The 23,585-nt window shown below is 35.7% G+C and overlaps 2 protein-coding genes across 3 annotated transcripts; both read right to left on the bottom strand.

Annotated features, from left to right (window-relative positions):
• Positions 1 to 3,405: 3,405 nt before the first annotated feature.
• On the bottom strand, positions 3,406 to 9,521 carry LOC113111908 (26S proteasome regulatory subunit 8). The gene is made up of 12 exons (XM_026277102.1): positions 9,426 to 9,521; positions 8,813 to 8,884; positions 8,117 to 8,186; positions 7,905 to 8,002; positions 7,746 to 7,802; positions 6,163 to 6,393; positions 5,900 to 6,026; positions 5,487 to 5,677; positions 4,283 to 4,381; positions 4,048 to 4,158; positions 3,880 to 3,966; positions 3,406 to 3,547 (listed from the first exon to the last, which is right to left on the bottom strand). Exons 1-12 carry the CDS (start codon positions 9,456 to 9,458, stop codon positions 3,494 to 3,496), a joined length of 1,230 nt encoding a protein of 409 aa, XP_026132887.1. The 5' UTR covers positions 9,459 to 9,521; the 3' UTR covers positions 3,406 to 3,493.
• A 1,198-nt stretch (positions 9,522 to 10,719) lies between these two features.
• Positions 10,720 to 22,673, bottom strand: LOC113111906 (SWI/SNF-related matrix-associated actin-dependent regulator of chromatin subfamily D member 2-like). Of its 2 annotated transcripts, none has more exons than XM_026277101.1 (13): positions 22,221 to 22,673; positions 19,464 to 19,660; positions 17,391 to 17,433; positions 17,187 to 17,309; positions 16,703 to 16,822; positions 16,077 to 16,172; positions 15,758 to 15,859; positions 14,442 to 14,603; positions 13,232 to 13,329; positions 12,783 to 12,918; positions 12,555 to 12,677; positions 12,365 to 12,466; positions 10,720 to 12,187 (listed from the first exon to the last, which is right to left on the bottom strand). In XM_026277101.1, the coding sequence occupies exons 1-13, from the start codon at positions 22,374 to 22,376 to the stop codon at positions 12,134 to 12,136; spliced, it is 1,512 nt and encodes a 503-aa protein (XP_026132886.1). In that variant the 5' UTR covers positions 22,377 to 22,673; the 3' UTR covers positions 10,720 to 12,133. The 2 variants fall into 2 exon arrangements, with proteins under 2 accessions (XP_026132886.1, XP_026132885.1); XM_026277100.1 differs by having other exon boundaries at positions 19,464 to 19,672; positions 22,221 to 22,672.
• Positions 22,674 to 23,585: the final 912 nt, after the last annotated feature.

Below are 23,585 nucleotides of genomic sequence, written 5' to 3'. Positions count from 1 at the left end.
ATCAGCAAAGCACCTCGAGACGGGAATCGAGCTCGGGTCGCCATGAGTGCAGTTGGCTTTACAGATGCACTAACCACGAGGTGTATATTTAATATATAGCAATCATTTTAGAATTTATCTGGTTGCATTTTATTCCAATAGTCCACTTTAGGCATTTTACTAATTCGGGATTTACATAGATAAATGGAAATATGGTTAGATTTCAGCCCCTTCTCTCGCATGGTTCACAAAAGCAGTAAACGTTTTGTTCTTATGATAAGATTTATCTCTGACGTAGAAACTGTAAAGCTCTTAGACGGTTGAATAACTGTATGACAGACCTAGGTTCATTTGCTCATTAATACGAAGCAGCATCTTATCTTGTCTGATGTTGAAAGTGCTGAATGATTATTCTGGAAAACTGAAGTTCCAAGTTCAAGGGAAAATCCTTATAGCCCTGCCTATTTGGTATGAACTTTCACATACACGACTCCAGTTATGAAACATGAATTAGTTATCAATACTAGTCATTACACCAACAAAAATATATATTCAGAAGTGTCTATTGTTGATGACTGGATGCGGTGGGCAAAGGTGGGCAGTACGGTGGCGGTGGCATGCTGGAAGAGTCCATCTCTGAGCCTGGAGTCACTCGAACGTCAGAAATATCTAATTTAAAGCTGGACTATAAAAAAAACAAAACAACAACCGTATTAGAAGACCGTTGAAACAACATTTCAGCATACATAGAGTGATATATTGTTTAGATAAAACTAGCTGAAGCTGTCCTAAACAGGTCGTAGCTGGTTTGAGCAACTCTGACCTGCTGAAATGTACCCAATATTGCAAAAATAAGCCAGTAGACTAGTTAAGAGCAGTTCAGCTTTTTTAGATACATGTAGGCCTACCTCATATGACGGTGGTGGACACACTAGTTCATATGGTGGTGGTGTGAACTCGGAATCATCGTGAGAGCTGATCTCATCTTGTTCGTCTCTCTCTTCTCTCGTGTGAATGGGGTTGGGAATCACATAGACATGGTCGCTGGTTGACAGGTCCAGATCGGAGTCAGCGTCTGAGAATTTACTGCAGATTTTGCAGCAGTACTTCAGCAAGCACAGACTCACAGTCAGAACCAGCAGCGGCGTCAGCCACGTCCTGCACATCATCAGACATACCACCTTTACCTCAGTCTATTACCTACATACCCTAGTGAAAAATAAATATACTATACATTTATTTAAAGCGAAGTATATTACAAATACATTAACATTAATAAAAACACCCTGCAATCGTACTTCTGCTATAGTAAACTGGTAGGAATATAGGCTACCTAAAGTCTGTTTGATTTTGGGCTTAATGCACTGTAACTGTGTGGAGGTAGTGCTGAAGTATATGTGACTGTGTTAAAGTGGAACTATACTTCAGGTACACTTTAGCATTTAAAGACAGATGTTATTAATAGATCATAGAATCCTTATCAATAGTGATATTAAAACACATTTAAGGCTTGATATTAATAAATGTGCATTGTGCACAAGTAGGCCAGTAAAGTAAGTTTTATATCAATAAGTCTTAAGCAATATGTCAGTAAATGTAGTAATAGACTTGAACATTACTGAGTATGAAGTAAACGTATTTGAAGTATATTACTTTTTTACTAGGGTATAGAAAGATCTTATGAAGATTTTATGAATGTCGTACTTACTGGATATAATATAACATATAATCAGCCATTGAAGTGGCCAGGAATCTCTGCAGAGAAAAATGCTATATTAATGTGCATCTGTAAATGATCAAGACAAGTTACCTTAACTTCCAACAAATGCAAATTTTCATCCCTAAAATTAATATTTTAATAAAAAAAACTATTAAAATTATATCAATCCTAAATCAATGTTTGTGTGAAGGATCCTAAAATTGAAATTGAAAAGGCAGCTATATATTTTCAATTGTGAAGATCCAATAGTAAAAATAAATGTAAAAAAATAAATATATATATTTATATATGGAAAAAAATTATAATATACACACACACACACACACACACACACAGAGTACAGTAATATGTAGGGCCCATTTAGTTCAGGTTGTCAAATGTCAGAAATATGTTTTTAAAAAGTGTTTTAAACTAAATAACTACATGACTGAATTTGTGTCTTGATCTTAAAAACCTTTTTGACCAAAAGGCTTCTATTTTATTTTAGCTTGTCGGTGAACATAAACTGTCCACAGGAGAAATGTTTCATAAAATTAACATTTTAATTTAAATAACACATGAATGAGTTGGTGTGGACATCAAATACAGTTTAACAAACATTTTAAATCTACATGTGCTTTACATAACCTCAAGCAAGTTCCTTACAGCCGAACCTCTATTTATTCGAAAGGGTTTTTCCCCTCAAGAACTTAGATATGTCAAATTAAAACTATGTAGTAAAAGTACGTACTAGGTTTTCACATTGTAGTATTTGTAGAAATGATATACTCACCGTTGTTATGTCATCAGACCCAGAGCAGAGGGAAGTGGAAGACTGTACGTGTTTTCTAACAGTGACTGGAACTTCTGCAGAGGACTTTGAGCTGGACACTGACTGGCAGCCGTCATCCAGGGCTGGGTTTGTAAACACAGCGCTTTACACCATACACAACTGACAACGACTTCCAATTCCACCTCATTTCCAGTGCACTTTTAATTCAAATCAATAGAACTAGAATCAACTGAACTAAGTTATACATCTGGTGTCTCATATAATACCTTTAATTTTTAATTTCTATTACATAACAGTTTTAAACCATGAAAAATTGTAATTATGTATCGCTTAGATTGTATGAACATTTCTTTTAGTTTTAAGCATTATGGTTAAAGGAGACTTCATTTCCCACAATGCTTTAGTTATTATGCAATCAATATTGACCCTTTTTAAAATCTGAAATCCAAGTAAAAGTCATTTCTGTTACTCTATGCGGAAATAAAAATGTGTTTGGAGAACAGTGTTAATGATTTACACAATTTTGAACTCATTGAGAACAAATAGTTAATGTTTTACCATAAAACTAGCATTGGACTAATGAAACAATTCAGACCAATTAATTGAAAAAGGGTAATGTTTCCTCTTCTCTGATAAATGCATAGATGCTTTCATATGAAGCCCAGCAAACGCATCATTCCAAAAATGATGCCCCAGAGAGAGCAGAAACAAACTAAATCATAACGAATGCATACTCCTAATCATCAAATGTAGTCACAAAGCTTCCAAAAAAGTTATAATTCAGGTTGAGGTTACTTTCACTTCAATGATTCTGCGCTTTGTTTCTTGTCCTTAGTCTTAAAAAATACATTGTCTATGTGACAATCAACATGTGTTAATGTAAGTGGATTTCTACTGATGTGTTTTTACAATAAGTGGCAAGAAAAACAGATAGTTCGAAGTGAGAATCAATTTATTCTGAATACATTTGGGTGACAAAGCAACTTAAAGACACAAAAAAAGAACAGATTATGGAGTAATGTTTACTTCCAGAGTTTCTTGATGGACATGTTCTTCTCACTGTCTTTCTGCATAACCTATAAACATTCAGGAAATTATAAATTAGAGATATCCAGTGAAAACAAACATTCTCCCATTATAAGAACTGGTATGTTTGTATATCATTTGTACCAAGGGCACAATCAAATGTGACCCGGGACCTCAAAACCAGTCATAAGGGTCAATTTGTTGAAACTGAGATTTATACATCCTCTGAAAGCTGAATAAATAAGTTTTCCTTTGACATATGGTTTACTTAATTTCCTAATGATTTTTAGCATAAAAAAACAAAACAATAATTTTGACCCATAAAATGTAAAGTTGGCTATTTGCTGGTCCAGGGTCACAAATAAGAAAATGATTTTAGTACCTTTGCTACTGCCATTTCGAAATCTTCTTGGGTTACGTGGACTCTCCTCTCTCTCAGGGCATACATCCCTGACTCTGTGCAGACACCCTGTCAGACAAGCACAAATAAAGTCAGCTTGTTGAATACGTAATGCCTGGAAATATGCGCAGGTTGAGACTGTGACCTCACCTTGACCTCAGCACCAGACGCTCCTGGCATCAACTCGGCAATCTTGCGCAGGTTAATACCACGCGTCAGGTTCATCTTCCGGGAGTGGATCTTCAGAATGTCCAAACGGGCCTGAGCAGAACAACATAATGCTACAAGGTTAATGCTTGCATTTACACTTTCAATAATAGAGAGTCAGACTAATACAGTCGGGTGTAATTCGAAAATTTAAAAATATATAACAATTCCAGCCTACCTCTTCATTAGGAGGGGGAAATTCAATCTTCCTGTCAATGCGGCCTGGTCGAAGAAGCGCTGAGTCCAGAATGTCAATACGGTTTGTTGCCATGATAACCTGAGGGGAAAAAGAACATTAGGAAAACTCAGACTTTCCTTAAAGAAAAGGATAAAAATACAACTGGAGCCAAGCACAGAAAAAGTATTAATAGAAGATCGAGTAGTTTTGATTTGTCACAGCACCCCTGTTGGTGATGTTTGGAAAGGCAGTTGAATGAGCAATGTAACCATACCTAGCAATGGTAATCATACCCTTTGACCAGTTGGTGCTAACTGCAAACAACTTTATATAGTACTAGGACATGTAATCAGCAAAAGACAAAAAAAGAAGGAAAGCATGCTTAGTGCTCTCTATTTAGTATGACTATAAAAAAAAAAAAAAAAAAAAAAAAAAAAAAATTAAATTCTAAACAAATCTCATTCAGAGCATTTAATAATAATTGTCATTAAATGGTTTTTAATTGCTGCTTAAGTTTTTTTTTATTTAAATGATCACATTTGAATAGTAATATAATAATAATAATAAATACTATTTTTATTATTATAGATATACATTTTAAATGGTAAATTAAGTATTTCAGTGATTTGTAAACATTGATTTATTTGTGGCGGCCTGCCACAATATCAACACTGACAGCCAGAAATAAATTTTCCAAAATGCTTTGGCTTCATTGAATAAACGAGCACTGCACGTTTCAAAACGCGGCACGTGTGTTTTTATTTGAAAGTATCTTTGAAGGGAACTGACTGTCTTCAGAAAAGTTTTGATGTCATTTTCCTTTCATCTTTCCTGTAATGCAGTGCTGTTTTGATTACAGCCGTTATAGGAGAAAACACTATTTCTACCGCTTCTTAAGCGCCTCCTGCTGGCAGAGAATGAACTTGCATTTTCAATAAGCCTGTGGTTTTATATTTACAATACATACATACATATATATATATATATATATAAGTCTGTGTGAAACACTATTTATAATACTTTTTTATAACTTTTTATTTTGGTTGCAAATTTCTTTCAAATGTTGAACTACAGAGATTTTATTTCTAACAGAAAACCAAATGGACTTTAAGATTTCAATCAAAAGCTACCAACTTCTAAAACCAGAGATGAGAGACTTCTCATGTAAGCATCAGCAAATAGGTTACAGATGTTTGCTTCTCACCTTGATGTTCTTGGTGGCCTCGAACCCATCCAGCTGGTTGAGGAGCTCCAGCATAGTTCTCTGCACCTCACTGTCTCCTCCTGATCCTCCCTCCAGCCGAGATGAGCCGATGGAGTCGATCTCATCCATGAAGATGATGGAGGGCGCGTGTTCCCTGGCCATGACGAACAGCTCTCGCACCATACGTGCTCCTGGAATACACACAGAGACAAACCAGAACATATCAGAACAATTTTGAAAAATGTTAACAATAATAAAAAAAAAGCTTTCAGAGCTTTTTGGAGCATGACAGGCTCTGGTCAATATATGCTTTTATAATAAGAAAAAGAGCAGTAGGAACATTCTACTAAACATCTCTTTTTGGGCTACACAAAAAAATAAAAAAATAAAATAAAATAATAATAAATAAAAACCTTCTCCTATGAATTTCTGCACCAGCTCTGATCCAGACACTCTGATGAAGGTACAGTCAGTGTGATGGGCCACGGCTCTGGCTAACAGAGTCTTTCCTGTTCCAGGAGGTCCATACAGCAGCACTCCCTGCAGATCAACACATCACAGAACATGAAGCAGATCTGGTAGGCCAATAGACCAACTATTGAAAAGGTAGCACTCTTTTACATGATAATAAATGATAATAATAATCCTGAAAATAATTAATTATGCCATCACTTGCCTTGGGTTGTGCAATTCCTAGAGCCTCAAACAATTCTGGGTGCTTGACTGGAAGCTCAATCACTTCCTTGATCTCTTTGATCTGTTTGTCCAGCCCTCCGATCATCTCATACGTCGAATCTGGCACTTTTTCAACCATCATCAGTGAGACGAGCGGGTCAACTTTGTTTGGCAGGATTTTGTGAAGTGTGTAACTGTCATTTCGAAGTGCTACACGGCAATTTGGAGTTACCTGTTGAAAGTGAGGATTTAGTTTACTATCAACATTAATACAAAATAGCTACAATATCAGTAAAGGTTGAATTTGTTTTCTATTTTATTAGCCACCAGGCAAAAACTGCATCCTCTTCTTAAATTCTGAGGCATTGTGTATGACTGTAAAAACTAGGATGCAAAAACTGTAATTTGACATTAAGATTTTGGCTGTTTATGATAAATTAATACTTATTATTCTATACTGGGTTTGCCAGATGTTAAGATTTTAAATTCTCCAATTAGAACTTTTCGTCCAAATGGACACATTTTTACTTTATCTTCTTAATTTGACAACCATACACATGCACTCTTATCGCACTGCAAAAAAACAAACAAATAAATACAATAAAAATAAATCAAATTGTGATGTTCTGCTCTAATAAAAGGCATACAGGCATATATATATATACATTAGAGAGCTCGGTTCAGTGTTGCTGTCCGTGATACGCGGCTCTCTCTCTCTCTCTCTGCACCAAACACGGCACGCGAGTAACAGCTACTCTGTTCATCTTTTCCAAATCTTGTGTTTGGATGTTTTTAATGTTTAAATCGACAAGGCTTAACAACACGTGAAAAAGATAAGCTTTCGTGGCGATGCGCAGCAGTGGCCCGTCAACTGTCCTGAGCATCTTTTTAGGCTGGCCTCAGCCGGTCGGTTATATAAAATATCAACGTGAAAGTCATCATAGCTTGCTTAGTATAGACCCAGCTCCCAACCCAACTTTGAGAATAGATTAACGGCGATATTTTTTTTTTATCGCCAAATAAGAGTCTCGGCCCACCACTAATATACACACACACACATGCATGCTTTTTGTGGTGACTAAATCTGCAAGCAAAAGTGATGAACTAATTTATACAATATATTAATCTCAACTATATTGTTTTTCATGATTCTCAACTATATTGTTTGCAATTGTGGTTGCTGAATGAATGCTTATGCAACCTCAGTGTGCCACAATATAAAGTCTTTATTTTAAGAGAAAAATGCTAACATAGTTTCTTAATAAATGATTAAATGGAATTTTATGGTTTTATCTTTTGAGAGATATTTCTTACTGTTTTTCAAGTTTTTATAAAGTAGACAACGTGTTAATGTCTATGATTAAAAAGAACACACAAAGAAAACAGATGAGGTCAAATAAACCCTGTGTACGAGCTGACGCTCTCTTAATTTGTGCTTACGTAAAAGTGCAATAATTGTGAGGAAACGCAAAAAGAGATGTCTCAAATCAGAATAATCTTAATTAATAATTGCGATTATAAATGCGTAATAAAACATAATCATGGTCATCAGTTTAAACAGCTAATCCAAAACAAAACACTTACATCATTGATATCAATGTTCTTATCCACATCCACCACAAACTTTCCTTCAGGGTGCACCTAAAAACATAGCATAAATACGAATTATTAACAAAACTGCACTGCAACATGTCAACACAAATCATACTCATGTGATTAAGCAGTAAACAATGGCTGTCCAACCTTGACCAGCACTTTCTTCTTGTCCATGGCTCTCACCACCTCTCCTACATAAGAGCCCTGCTCCTGCAGCAACTGAAGCTCCTCACGCAGGAGGCGCACTGAAAGAAACAGGTCATGTCATACTGGTGACAGTCTTAACATATTCTATTCGGCATATGCAACTGAACCCCACAAAGTGACATTCATGAGAAAGTTGGTTAAAAAGGCCTTACCCTTGGCATTTAACTCATTCCTTTGAGCCTGTAGACGTCTGAGATTTTGGCTTTTATCATTCACTGTCAACTAAGTAAAGAGAAAGGAACATTCAGACATAAAATACCCATGTGAAAAAGAAATGTGCTTAATTGTATACTTCAGATCTCAAAAGTATATTTTTTAGTTGTAGAAAAAATTTAATAAAAGGCCAGTTAAGTGTGCTTAAGGAGATTTTAAAGTTTTCGTTTTGTTTTAAATCACTGTTGTGCTTTAAAGAACTTTAATGTGTTGAATAACAAAGCACATGTAAAGCTGTTGATTAGCATTTTATTTGATACATCACTGAAAAGTAATATTTTAAATGTTCTAAATGTTAGGTTCATCATTACCAAACATGCAATTACAATAATATTTAAATATATGACACTGAACTATATTTTAGTTTATCATAAATGCTAGTTAGTACATTCAGCAACACATTTGAACCATATTTTAAAACAATATAATTATGAAAATACATAGATATACTTAACTGGGCTTAAAAAAAACTACCCACATTTAAAATATAAAACATTCTCATTTAAAATGAAAATAACATGCAATTAAGTGCCTGAAAACATTAAATCCAGTTAACGTAAATTCTTTTAAAATTACACTATTTTCGTAATAAACATAAAAGAAAAGCCCTTAATATCTACAGATTAAATTCTTACCTGAAGGTCCTCAATTTTAGACAGGTAATACTGTCGGAGACCAGATCCTCCTTTACTGTCCTCAATATCCATCTGTAAAAAAATATTAACAATAATATTAATAATAGTCAGTGCCAGGTAAAGTAATGTGACTGTTCACGACGTTTTATTAGAAATGATCCATTTAACATGTTATGATCAGTAATTTGAGATTTCTCATGTTATGCCTCGAAAGTAATTTCGAGATTTCGGTTATGATGTTATGAACTGATTTCGATTCTGTGTGAAGATGATTAGACTCAGGTATGTGATTTTCGGAGATGTCTTCTCTTATCACAAGACATAACGTATTTCTTTTGTTTTAATTAGTGATTTCGCGTGCTATAACAAAACATGCATCAAACATATGTTATGTTATAACCAGTGATACCATGTTATGATCAGTCTCAGTGAGTGTGACACAATGAGACAGCAAACTCTGCTTCAACGCGTCTGAACGTCAGCCGTTTTATCTTACATTTCCAAACATTACAATTATAGCAGGTTCCTAATATGTAATATTTGATGCTGATTTATAAAACACAGTTAACTTTGCTGTTCATATTTTACGATTTAATAGAAAAATATCACTTACTTGCTCGGTTCCGTCCAGCGCCATCTTGAACATACAAACTTCCGTCCGTCAATTGCGCTATTTCCGTTTTGTTTTCCTCGGGCAGAATTCCGACTGAAGGATGTGCCCTCTAGCGCCATCGTCACGCTGGAGAGTTTTCCTGACGTTTCATTAACCACGATGAATAATGCAGAATTGGTAACGGTAAGTGGCCAGTCAGAGTTATGGCATGCATTTTTAACATTTAATTCTTGAAATGTACTAGTTTCCATTTGCATGCTATTTTATACTATTAGTACTTATTTTTTGCTTATCTATTTCATTGGGTAGGCTACTAGATAGATACTAGTGCTTATTCTTAAGGAAGAGCTCATTTTTATTAGTTACTTTTTAAATATGTTTTTGTACAGTAGATAGTAGTAATTAGTTACTCAATAGTGAAATGGTATCTAGTTACTACTAGATAGTAGTTAATTAGTCAATAGTGACTAGTACTTCCATTGTTTGTTATTGACTTCTATGGGGATCTGTCAAAAATCTCTGTGTGTGTGTATACTAGTCAGAACTGAACTGAATATATAACAATCAATATATTGAGCATTGTTTACATTCAGCATGTGCATGCTGTCTATTGAACGTAACCAATCATCGCTATGATCAGCGCTGAGGCAGTAAGTACATAGCATTATGCTTTCCTCAATTTACAAGTTGTAACATTTCTTATAGCTACTGTATATGGGTGCTGTTTAATACACTTGGCCCAAATGTCATGATATAAATGATGAAGCACTACATGCACAGGATATTTAAAACGTACAAAAGTGTTTTGTCTACAAATAGCTGTCAAATGCTTTTCTCTGCTCTTCAAACACACACACACACACACAAATCCTTTACCGCAACATGTACTTGGTGAAATTACCTTCACTGTCTCCAGTGCATGACATATCAATCTGAATGGGGTCAGGGCAAAATAAGTCTCCCATATTCGTTTTGTGTTACAAGATGTACAGTAACTATGAGAGTACCCCCCCAAACAGTTCTAAAATGCACCACTCCAAATCTGTAGAAAAGGTGAGGTATTAATGGAGACAGGTAATACCAGATTAACCAGACGCTACATGCATCAACATGATCAGTGTTTGGCTTCAGCAAATGGTCTACCTTCAAGTAGACAGAAACACACCTGGTTTTCTTACTTTTGAATTCAATATTTTATCTGATGATAACATTTAAAATTAATTGAAGTTAACAGTCTTTCAGAACATTACATATAATAAAAATATGTTATACAAAAAATGCATTCACCTGTGAATTCCCCTTTATGGAAACTTTATTAAAATACTTTGATTTCCCAGTACAAAAGGTAAGCATTTGATTGATACAAAAATATAAAACAGAACTAAAGTTGTAAGAATGCATTTATACAAAAATCAAACGAACAAGAGTGTGTTGCCTTTCAGAACAGCTCTACGGACGACACCTGTGACATGCTGTCAATTAACACAGAATTGTTTCAACCCGTTCCTTAGAAATGCATTTAAAAGTTAGAATTTCATTTTAATAACATAAATATCAACACATTTTGTTTTTGACCGCTTTATGAACTGAAAGTATTTTCTGTGGTAATCAGCTTAAACCTGCTATATTACTTAAAGGAAAATTTAATTTGCTGTCATTAATGATACTTTAAAACACAAATGACTCCACCAATATGCATACACATATTCAATCCAACTTAAAGAGAAACTTTCCATTAGCTGTATGGAATGTAGAAGTATACACTGAACTGAACTGAACTGAACTGAACTACTTACTAGCAAAGTTAAATTATGGCTTGAATACTTGAAAGAAATAAGAATATGCTGATGGTTCACATGCACTAAATGTCACAAATTCGGTCACTGCTGTATGGTCTCTGCAACTTCAGCGGACTTCCAACGCAAAAAAAAAAAAAAATTCTGTAAACACACCAACAAGATGAAGACAGAAAGTCTGGTACAATGAACTAAAACAGCTGGACAACCAAATGTGCTGGATCTCCCGCTGGGGTGGAAATACAAAAACATGGCTCTTGAATGCAGTGCAGCACATATTTTCCTGAGAGACCAAATGGAACACTCCACAATATTGAAAATTGAAGAAAAACAGCATTTCATTACTAGTATACTTATTTAAAAGTAACTGCATCTAAACTCAAAAACTGTGCAATTGAATTGTAAAAAATACCCTTTGCAGTCAGAATTGGAAACCTTCAAAAACTAAATGGCAAATGTTAATTGAGTTTGGCAATTCCTACTATAAACACAACATTTATGAACAAAGAGTTGTGTTGCATTAGCTACCTATAGGGGTTTTAGCCAACAAGCTACAGTACTGTATATCTTACTGTAAAATATACAAAATATGTAATAACAGCAAAGATGAGTGTGATATAAAATGATGCCTCATTTTATAATATATCAGAAAAGATCAGAAAATGAATGCAAAGAGAAAAATACATAGTATGTACTGAAGTTCCGGTTACTGTAAAACCATTTGAAATGTATATGGCCAGATATGTGTAATAGTACAAGTGCTAAAACTGACAAGCAACATACTAAACAATGCCAGCACTCAAACTTCTACATGAAGTTCCTCCATTGGTTTTCAAACAGAAAGCTTCATTCGCATCTGTATTTGTTGAGCCAATTCCTCGGCTGACTGCTGATTTGAGATCTTAAGTCCTCTTAAGTGAGTCGGATTCCCAGTACCTGCTCCAATTCCTGTCTCCTCTGCTGGACCTGGAAATCAAACATTGCACTATTATAGATGCTATAGCAGTTGCATAAACACAGCAACTATGTTAAGACCAGTCACATTACACCAATCTACTTCTTTGTAAAAAATGATGACCAACTTTTTAAGACTAGTCTAACCAGGTTATGCAACTGACCACCGATGTGTCTTGTAATGCTCACCTTTGAAAATACATAGCGTCCAACAGCTTCTTTGACCCAGGGTGAGTGGTAAAACTCGGTTCTTCTCTCCTCCTCTGGATTTCCCACAGTGTCTGTCATTAACTGCATAAACCAAGACAAAACATCCATGAATTTCAGATGGCAAATAAAAGAAGCCTGAAGGAAATCCATTGAGGGAAACTGAAAGTACTTTGAGGTCTCTGCTCTGAGACTTGAGCCAGTCCTGGATGAAATCCTGTGGGTTGTTGCTGAAGCTGAGCATGAAGTCTCTTTGGGTTTTCAACTGGTTGATGGATTCAATGGTCTCATGGATCTTATGGAGAATGAAAAAGTTAGGTAAAAACTATATATGTTAGTAACATCAGAATTGGTGTCAGATATTTAACATTAGGTCTATTTTATGTTCCTGCACACACACCTTCATCTCTAGGGCACTGATCTCCTGCTGATTAGTTGTGGATGACAGGAAGCTGGTCATCTGAGCCTTCAGAGGGTCGTCCACCTCAACATCGATATCAAAGCATGCAGTCTTCTTCTGATCATTGGGATCCACACTGACAAAAAACAACAACATTCAGATCAATCTACAAATCTATACCTTACAATTTTACACATTTTAGATTTTAGAATAGTCATTAAAACTATGAGATGAAGGTATGGGAATTATATGACAGTTGTATACCAAAACTGTTAAACAAATAAACATTTCTTACAAAGTTTTTTCTTAAAAGAGTTCACATGTTCACATGTTAAAATAGACAAAATTTTACTCTTTATAAGAAATTCATATAGAGATACAAACTGTATTCAGAAACATTAATGTTAACGAACACCGGACTTAAATATTTAGATATTTTGTACAAACACCTGATGATATGATTGATGATGATGGGTTCAGGGTGCTGAAGGAGGCTGGCAAGTTTCATGGGGATATCCGAAAATCTCATCCTGTGGCAGCCAAAAATCTGCAGGATTACAGCAGTTCGGTTCAGTTTCATGACGCAGTATAACCACCGAGTATAACCACCTTTCCCTTTGTTGCCTCTGCATAAGGAATGCAATAATAATGTCATATCAAGTACTAAACCTGATTCTGAAGTTTGTCTGGTTGTTTGTGTTTAATGCCATGCCAGCCTCTGTGGCTATTTTCATGGAGAAATAAAATTATAACAAATTATATTAGGTTTTCAAAATTTATTTTCAAAAAAACAAAAAAAAACATTTTCTCACAGGGTTAAAACCAGCACAATCTAATAGAAAATGCTTTAGAGATAAAGGGTTTTGGCAGAGAGAACATGTTTGAGGATCTACTGCTAGTATTAAAAACAGAATATCATCCTGGAATGACCTATTCTACAGCGGGTATAGCCAAACTGGTACGGAATTCTGAAGACAATGAGAGTGGAGCAAAACTACTGGCACTAAACAAGGTGTTTCAATAAAGTAGAAGGGGGAATTGCTAGGTGGGACCTACCAAGTCTTCATTAATTTCAAGAGCTGTTTTACAGAAACTTCCTATCATAATTCACTTTACATAAGATTAAAAAATAAAAACAATTCATAAAGGGAAATGATCATGGTTTCTAAAGATAAATAAGATTCTGAATTAGGAGTTGGTAAGACAAGAACTACTGCAGATTTGAGTGTAAACATAACATGGGAAAGTGAAAACAAGTAATCGGATTCCTTGGTTTCAAGGAATTCTGATTACGTGGAAGTGAATAGACTACAAAGAGAAGTGGGCAAAGAACCGAGCCCTGGGGGATGCCTCTGTTGACTGGACAGTAGCAGTGGAAAGTTTCTACTTCTGGAAAAAGACAAATTGCTATCTATCACTTAGGTACAATGTGAACCAGTGCACAGCTGTTCCAGTAATACCAATGGCTTAGAGGCAAGTGAAAGCAAGTTGTGTCAGACAGTGCCAAATAAAAAGCTTAGATATAGGGTTTCAGCAGAGTTTTTCTTTTCTCATAAGTTTTAAACTGAGCTTTAGTGTTTTGGGTTTTGTGAAGAAATTTTTAATTGTGTGAATAAGCTAAATGTACTTTCTTGCTAAGAGGGCTAAAAATGTTGGTACCTGTCTGAAGTATCGGTTGCAGTTAATGTACTCTTTCTCATGGCAGTCTTGCAGCTTGTTGTTTTTGATGTAAAGCCACAAGGCCTGCATGATACTGGCTCTGGTCTGAGTGTGCACGCCCAACAGTCGTGCCAGGCGTGGATCCAGCTTATACTGCGGAGGCTAAGTCAAGTAGAAGGAGAAATAAGATGATAGTTCATCATGTCATTAGAGATGTAGCTATAAACTTTGTAACAAAAAAACTTAGGAAATGAATAAAACTGAAGTCTGATTTTCTTTTAAAGTCCCCATTAGTTTTTTGGCTTTTAGTCTGTGTCTGAAAAAGTAACTTTTTTTTTTTTTTTTTAAGAGTTTGTTGTCTAGCTGTTAAAATGTACATTTATTAAATCCCTCAAATAGAAAATCATAATTGATGACTAAACTACATAGCTCTGATTTGCCATTGCATTCATATTTTTTACTGTGTTCTAATGGTCAAAATTATACTTCAAAAACTTACAACTGAATGTAATCTCGTTATCAACAATTTTCATTAAATTTCACTTCAAGCACAACCATCACAATAAATTTCACAAGTTCACACTTACATATAATTAGCTGAAGTATGGTAATGCATATTTGGCGTGCTGTCTGCAAAGGGCTCCAAACTTAGGAATGGCCGGACCTAGAGTACCCCCCATATAAGTGAAATATGAATTCGAAGTGAGAAGATGGGGCGGAGGATGGATACTGACAAACCGTCAATGGATAGAGGTAAGTCAGCTGTATTTATACCATGGTGTTGATTAACTTAAAGGGTTAGTTCCCCCAAATATTAAAATTGTCATTAATGACTTTTAATGACCAAAATGTATTTTTGATGCTTCAACAAATTCCAACTGACCCTCTGATGTCGCATGGACTACTTTGATGATATTTGTATTACTTTTCTGGACATGGACAGTATACCGTACAAACATTTTCAATGGAGGGACAGAAAGCTCTCAGACTAAATCTAAAATATCTTAAACTGTGTTCCGAAGATGAACGGAGATCTTACGGGTTTGGAACTACATGAGGGTGAGTCATTAATGACATAATTTTAATTTTTGGATGAAGTGACCCTTTAAGTGCGCTCCCCCTGTGCTAATTAGGCTAAGCATCTGATGCGCTCCTTCCGAACCTTATTAATACATTTCATGTCATATAACTATGCATGGGCATATTTTGCCTTTTTGCCCTTATCTTGAATTTGGGTAGCATTTGTGTTCATTTTGATGGCATCTTTAGACCCAAGCCTGATAAATAGACTTTATAAGTGTGTGTGTATGATATACCTGGTGGTCTAGCATGAGAAGGAGAGTACATTTCACATTCACATCCCCTGGTCTCTTCACCTGAAATCCATCTGTCTCCTGAGTTGCAGGCATTCTGTGCCACTAAAACATACAGAAAAAGATATGATTTCAGAAGTAACGGCTGAATTTACTGTAAGAAAGTACATGACGGTGAGTAAATAATGCCAGATTTTTCATGTTGTGTTTGATGAGGTCATCATGAACATGGGGATTCAAGTAGATTTACTCATATTGTGGGACATATTAACTCAGACTTGTAATATATAAAATAAGAGCATATAACTCAATTATATCATACCTCTACCAAGTGGTTGTCTGGGCCATAAAGTTCTTTGTCCAGTTCAATAACCAGGCTTTTAAAGAAGGATGAAAACTTTCTTTTCTGTTTTCCAGGCTAAGGATAAAGACAAAGATAAAGATAAATAAGTAGAGAAAATGGGAGAGAGAACACAAGATCTTTTTTCAATGTGTTCATGCTATTGATTGATACTGCATTGTTCGGAGCTGACCGCACTGGAGGAAGTTATTTTAGAAGCAGCACACACTTAGTCACAAACAGCTATTGCATCAGTAGGTGCTTGCACAATGCCTTGCCTGTCCCTCCCTTTTTTGGATTAATTTCACGAAATGGCCAAAAGTTTCAATTGCTTTTCCTCAGAGTTTGGGAACATGGAACAGCTTACAGTACATCTGGTTTGAAGGAGTGAGCAGAGGACATGAGCCAGTGCAGTTAAGCGGGCCAACAGACCAAGACACTCAAGACTGCCAAATAAAAGGCATTAAGCATAGGGGCGGCACATTCAGCTTTATCGAACACTGTTAACTAGCCATGAAACACTGTACATGGAGTTCTTTACTGTGTGATCCTCACCTTGTTTCACACACATGCAAATAAACACACACATAATCAAACTCATTACATACATCCTCCAGGAGTTTGCCTTCCACTCGAAGTTCCCAGGATGCAACCTTTTCAGCCTCCTCTCCTTCTGGCTTGGCTGGCGTGTAGGTGTTAGAAATATATATCCTCAGTTTGCGTTTTTGCTGGAAGAGTAGAACAAAGAGCAGTGAGGTAATAAATACATAATAAATCTATTTATTTAAATAATAAATAGATTTTTACTTTTCCTATAAAAATGTGAGTGGTAAAGGACATTCTATCATCATTTACTCAACCCATGTCACTCTAAGTCATGGGTCATTAAAATGTGGTTTGGTTAACAACATTCTTTAAATTATTTATGTTCCACGGAAGAATGAAGACCATATAGGTTTGCAATGATATGAGGTTGAGTATATAATGACAGTGATGTGAGGCATACATGTAAATGACAGAAATTGTTTTTGGAACAACTATAATGTATAATGTAACTAAGAATGGGTTTCTGAATTACTACACTGCATATACCGTGATGGGTTTTTTGATGGCCTCCTGGATCTCCATTCGTTTGCGTGCAATGGTCTGGTCCAGCTTTCTCTCAAAGGCCAGAAGGTCCATATAAGCCTGAGACTCTGGGACCAGATCCCTGATCTGAAAAACACCAAAATCATGAGAAACTATGTACTTCAGCATCACAAAAAAACAGACTTGTACTATTCTGGTTAAACTCACCCTTTGTGGGAGAACTTTGTCAGCCATCTTACGCCTCTTCACCCTGAAAATGTAGAGCAGATGTGTAAGAAACATGACTCAACAACAACATATGTTAAAACATTATTTCAATTACAGTGTGCACAGTTTAAAGTACTGAAATGTTTGCCACATGAATACTCTTAAACAAATATAATGTTGTCCTCTTAAGTTTAACAGTGAAACAATTATTATTCTGCATCTTTCCTTAAGTTCTGATTGAGCTTAAATGTGCAGAAATACTTTATTAAATATTTTGGTCTAAATTAGTAATGTTTTGTATCTATAAATAATTCTCCGGACCAAGAAAAACAAAACAAAACAAAAAACAAGAAAGAGACAAATTAACCAATTCCATTTGGCCTGCTAATAACCAAAAAAGTAAAACAATTGATCCTCAGGTCCACCCATAATTGTAAAGGTGTGGTCACATCTACTCTATAGTGGTCCACTGCCACTTTCACTAAAGTGGTGATGCATGTCACTTTTCACAAATGTTTCTTTCAAAACAAGTATTTTTATGTTGGTCAATACAGAGATTTTGTGAGACCAACTTGAATGAGCAAAATTTGGTAGGCAACTTCCTTGGCCTTATGCGAAATTGATAATCCCATGGATTCCTTTTAAAGTGACCGGATTATTTTGTCTGCTAAATTTTTTCAAGATGCTCCTTATATCTGTGGAAACCAAAAATCATTTAACTGCTTGGATCAACAACAGCCCATCTTTCCTCAACTTGATACTAATTTGAAATGCAAGTTGTTCATGTGTGTATCGCAAATCCCCAAATTTAATATTTATGGTTAAAGGGATGATTAACGCAGAAATAAATATTCCATCATCATTTCCTCACCTTCATGTCTTTCCAAACCTTTATGACTATTTCTGGAGAACACAAAGATTATATTCTGAACAATATGGGTAACCAAACAGTTTTGGTGACCACGTTGAGACATTTCTTAAACCATTTTCTTTTATGTCTGACAGAATAAAAAAAGTCATGCAGGTTTGGAACATAGTGAGGGTGAGCAACTAATACATTACCATTTGGGGTGTTCAAAATGCCTCAGCAAACATCAATAATATGAAATTAATCTGCCCTGCGCATTAGCATTTTTTTCTAATATAATCTTTAAACCATTTTTTAAATTCACAGCTATGCCATGCTTCTTTGGCAAAACGAAACAAATGAGTCTCTCAGATAGAAGGACAAAGAAGTCTTTGGTCTTCAGAGACAAATGCCTAACCGCCCTGGCAGATGACACTTTTTGGCTTCAGTATTGCTTATATTTAATATCATACTTGACATCCTGCTCTATAGTAGAACCAGACCACTTTATGCGACATTATTAACATCATCTAATACAAACTTTACTGAGGGCTCCAAAACTGAAACCTTCCTTTGTTTATAAGGCCTCATTACCCAGACTTCAATGGGAACTCTGAAGTGATATGAATGCTACTGTATTAGGGCTGGGCGATTTATGAAAACAAATTATATCTCGATATTGTCAAATATTATCAAAATATGTTTGCATTTAAACAATACAAAAACTGGGGGAAATAATTAAACTGGGATAAGTATATATGTATGTATGTATGTATATGTATATGTATATATATATATATATATATATATATATATATATATATATATATATATATATATAGCGGCAGCGCTTCTGCAGTGAGGGACGAGCGTTTGTGTGTGCATGGTTGCCAGATTGCTTAAAAGAAGCAAAACATGCAAAACAGCGAAGCTCTGATTCAGGGATTTTAACTCTTGATATCTGGCAACCGCACGTATGAGCATTCACATAGAGGAGTGAAGAGCAGTCCGCAATAACATGTTCCCTTTTTTGGACATTTGGCGTTTTCTTTTTGGAAAGTATGCTTCAATTTGAAATATTCTATATTCACAATATTTTCACATTTTTCATCATCATCAAAATTATTATAATATTATCGCTAATATTCTATATATCGCCCGGCCCTATACTGTATCTTTAAATGTGTGGTCATACATGCACAAATATTGATACAAAATGTACTAACCCCCTCCTTGGACCCATAAGACCCCCGGGTTGCTGCTGTTGCGGCTGAAGGAGTCTCTTCCGTGCAGGGTCCATCGCAGCTTGAGGCATCCCGGGTCGCATGGGCATGGCTCCACTATAAGACGGACCGGGCAGAGGGGAACCCATAGACCCCATGCCCCCCATTGGCATTCCTCGGTTGGGTGACATACTCGAGCGCTGTGGGTACGGCTGTAGGATTTGAGGATTACTGTTGTGATTACTACTGTGACACTAACAAATAGCAGACTTATCATAGTTTAAGTATGACAATTACACCCATAATTTTGCAATGTACCCATTTTTAACATTGCCAACATTAAGTTAACAAGAAAGAGCTAACTAAATTAGCTAATTACATAATTTACCTGAAGGGATAGTTCCCCTAAAAAAATGAAAATTCTGTAATTTACTCACCATCAAGTTTAGCACAGAAGAAGACATTCTGAAGAATGCTGATGGTAGCCACTGACTTAAAGGGGTCATCGGATGCTACATGCACTTTTACAAGTTATTTAAAGCTGCAGTAGGGAACTTTTGACGCTCTAGCGGTTAATAAACAGAACTGTTTGCTTCTTGCGGAAGAACATAGTAGCTGGAGCTACTTCTCTCTGTTTATGTCTATGAAGAATCACAATGGTACTGGGTTACTCCGCCGCGGTACCCCAGAAGCAATCTAAAATAGTCTGAATATAAACACTTATTATAGGTGCACCCTAGTGATTCAGGACAAGCCAAAAACACGGTTTGGAAAATGGATTCATGGTGTACTCGCTTATTATGTTCATTTTTCTACATTTTGAACACAAACAAAGTTAAGGGCCGCAGCTCTGATTGGTTATTTTTTACCGGGAGCGCATGACTTTCTGCAAATGGCAATAGGACCACTGGGAGGAGCTTGATTTTTTTCACAGATTATCTGTCTCATATTCTACTGTCAGGACATAATGACAGGTTTAATAAATATGTAAAAAATATTTTTTTTTACAAAAGTTCCATACAGCACCTTTAAATTGAAATGTGTGTTGGCAGTGTGTGAACACAACCACCCTATGATGTTAAAAATCCACCCAGAGTTTTTTTTTTTTTGTTAAAATATACTAAATTCTTTACCCCTTTCTCAAATTGAGCCGATCTCATGTCATGATGTCACACAGACTGGCCCCTCCCATGATAATTAGATTTACAGTAGCGTTGTAGCCAAGTGGCAACCTTCTGGTCTCTCTGTGAATCCAACACGGAAGTGAACTGGCCGATAGAGGGAGTCAATCCAAAAGAACCCCCCCCCCCCCAGCTAATTTTGCCCTATATAGCTAATTTATAACTGTGAGGGGGGTGAACTTTTTTTTTATAACTCCTCAGTTTAAATTATATTGCCATTGTTTCACCGCCAGAGCAGATGTAGACCAGAATGTCTGCTAAGCGACTGAGGTGTTTCGTTGTTGAATGTAATAATGAACATAGCAGTCATCATCGACTCCTGACATCTGAGCCGCTGAAGATGCAGTGGATTATATTTGTTTCTGAAGGGAATGCGCCCCTGATCTACCAAAATGTGTCTATCTTCGCGCAAATTATTCGTGGTCCAGCTTTGAATACAGTTAAGTGAGTATAATTTTTTTTAAATACATCTTTGCAAATCACCTTTCCTAATAATGTGCTAATTAGCAAGTTTCACGATGAATGCAGCTAAAGTAAACCGTGCCTCTGATAGCAGCTTGGAAGAGAGGGGCGAGGCCAGCAGAGCTCATTAACATTTAAATGAAAAAGCTTAAAAACTGTTTGCTATGAAGAGAGCTGTTTTTGACAAGGTAAAAAAGGTGGTTTTTACACAACCATTGAGAAATTTAAACCAAACTATGTTACAGAGTTTTCATTAAGACCCTAAAGAATCATATCAACTTGTGGAAAATGTGCATCCGATGAGCCCTTTAAAATATATGGAAGTCAGTGGTTACCGTCACCTGTTTAATTACCATCATTCTTCAAAATATCTTCTTTTGTGTTCAACAGAAAAAGGAAAAAACTTATACAGGTTTGGATCAAGTGGTAGGTGAAAAAAAATGATGGCAACATTTCCATGTATGAGTGAACTAGGCCTCTTACAAAGAACAAAGTTATTATAGAATTTTTAACAAAGAGTAATACTGTAAGAAACATAATACGCTTTTGTTGATTTTTTAGTTGTTAAGTAATAGAAACTTACAAAATACCTGGTTGGTACAGTAATGATAACAAATGGTTTTTAACTTTTTAAGTTAATGGGATAGTTAGATAACTTTAATGATACTCATGGTACTCAATGCAGTAAATACTATTACATGGTTTACGTTCGAACACCTTATTACAATGTCCAGTCCAAAGTATCACCACTTTATATTACAAAATGTAATAGCATTACCATGCCAATTTTTTGTCAGTGGCTGAACCGATAGTTTGCAGGTATTATATTCAAAGTAAAGCACGCGTGTTGTGTTCATGGTGTGACTCAAACGCGGAAGTAGATGTTTGTTCTTCGAGCTCTTAAAAAGAATTCAAAATTTCAGTATTTTCTCTTTATATTTCTGTAAAAAACGAAACAAAAGGAGCATCCTTATATTTTATGACAACGTTTACTTTCATAAATATCGTCATTGTTGCTAATGCAATGACACTTCCTATATATGGCAGAAGGGATTTGGAGCTAAGGCGTGATGCTAAACGCTTCAAAGAACAAATAAAGAATGGTCCCTTCACTTACCTGGTGGTACTGGTTTGGGGTACTGCTCATCACTCTGAAGAGTGAATTCTGCGGCATTGCTGGCATTCTCATGGCGCTGCTGTGACCCGAGGTCATGGGGTTTATCGGGGTACTGGGGTTAACGGGGAAACCTGACAAAACCGATCTAGAAGCCATTTTATATTATTTCCGCCCCTCTAATAATTAAGAAACTAATCCAAAATTGTTACTGCCACTCAATTATTTTTTTGAAGTTCCGTGTTTCCGCATAGCGTTCAAATTTCTATATATTCTTCTGTCGCTAAGTGTCGGTCGATGTCGGTTGAGTGTGTCAACTCGTCCTCAAAAAGCATATCAACCACCCATTTATCATAATGGTTTCCTTTCAACAACATTTTAAAATCCTGACCAATGTCTACAGTCATCAGTGTGTGTGCCTTCTCAGATCTCCTCCCTCTGGGTTGCCAAATAACTTTCCCTCAAATCCTCCAGGCTTCTATACTCGTAAACGGGTTAATTTAGTATACAAAGATATTTTGAACATGAAAACGCGGCTGTGTAGTGTGTAGTTTCCTCGCTCAGTTCTTGGTGTTGCTCAATTTGTTGACAATTTTTTAAGAGTAAAATTTTTAATCTGGTCTGTCTCAGTGCCAAGTAAATCTATTTAATTTAGTTAGAGAATCGACATTCTAGGGATATGAACAAGTGTAAATGTGTGCTTATTTTAAAATAAAATACTGGCAAACGGTTTCAAATGATTATTTTACAAAATATTTTTGTTCTTGTGCGTTTACTGTGCTTCTTTCTTTATTGCATGCAAAATTATGCAGAATTAAAAAAAAAAATTGGCATAAAGAGGTTGAATAAACAGGTGTTTTACCATTTATTTCAGTCTGTACTTACTCAAATGTTACTCAAAACATCGTCAAAAATATTCGCACAAGGATTAAGTAATTAAATATTGTCAAGAAATATAATATAATTATTAAGAAATTAAGTTTTCCTAATTTGTAGTGGTTATTATATATTTTGGGACCAGTAAAACAAACAAACACATTTTTCCTAAGGGTATCTGTCCTACCCTTCTTACTCAAAAGCGATGTTTTTCCATATTACATTTTTCCCTTGATCAGTGAAAAGTTTCACATTGCGTTCAAAATCACAGACAGAGCAGGTACTACATTACATAAAGACTTTTGTGGCTGATAAAAAGCATACATTCTAAAACAAATGCATATGAGTAGTAGTAATGAATTACGGATGTTCGACATCTGCAATGTTGCCATTGTTGGACATATTGCATTCCTCCTACAATTGCCCTAATCTTGTATTAAATATCAGGAGTCTTGGGATGGTAGCTCATACAGTCGGCCAACACATGAAGGT

The sequence above is a fragment of the Carassius auratus genome, chromosome 12, assembly GCF_003368295.1.
Source record: "Carassius auratus strain Wakin chromosome 12, ASM336829v1, whole genome shotgun sequence".
NCBI lineage: Eukaryota > Metazoa > Chordata > Actinopteri > Cypriniformes > Cyprinidae > Carassius > Carassius auratus.
The sequence above is the reverse complement of the archived record's forward strand: the minus strand, read 5'-3'. Positions and strand labels throughout refer to the sequence as shown.

Excerpts from the sequence above, each read along its gene's own strand:
- LOC113111908 (XM_026277102.1), bottom strand. The coding sequence starts at position 9,458 with ATGTTCAAGATGGCGCTGGACGGAACCGAGCAA. Across the intron at positions 6,394-7,745 it reads AGAACATTGATATCAATGAT|GTAACTCCAAATTGCCGTGT; the intron begins GTAAGTGTTTTG and ends CACTTTCAACAG. Across the intron at positions 4,159-4,282 it reads TTCCCCCTCCTAATGAAGAG|GCCCGTTTGGACATTCTGAA; the intron begins GTAGGCTGGAAT and ends TGTTCTGCTCAG.
- LOC113111906 (XM_026277100.1), bottom strand. The coding sequence starts at position 22,376 with ATGGCTTCTAGATCGGTTTTGTCAGGTTTCCCCGTTAACCCCAGTACC. Across the intron at positions 12,919-13,231 it reads ATCATCAATCATATCATCAG|TGTGGATCCCAATGATCAGA; the intron begins GTGTTTGTACAA and ends GTTTTTTGTCAG. Across the intron at positions 12,467-12,554 it reads CTCAGAGCAGAGACCTCAAA|TTAATGACAGACACTGTGGG; the intron begins GTACTTTCAGTT and ends TGGTTTATGCAG.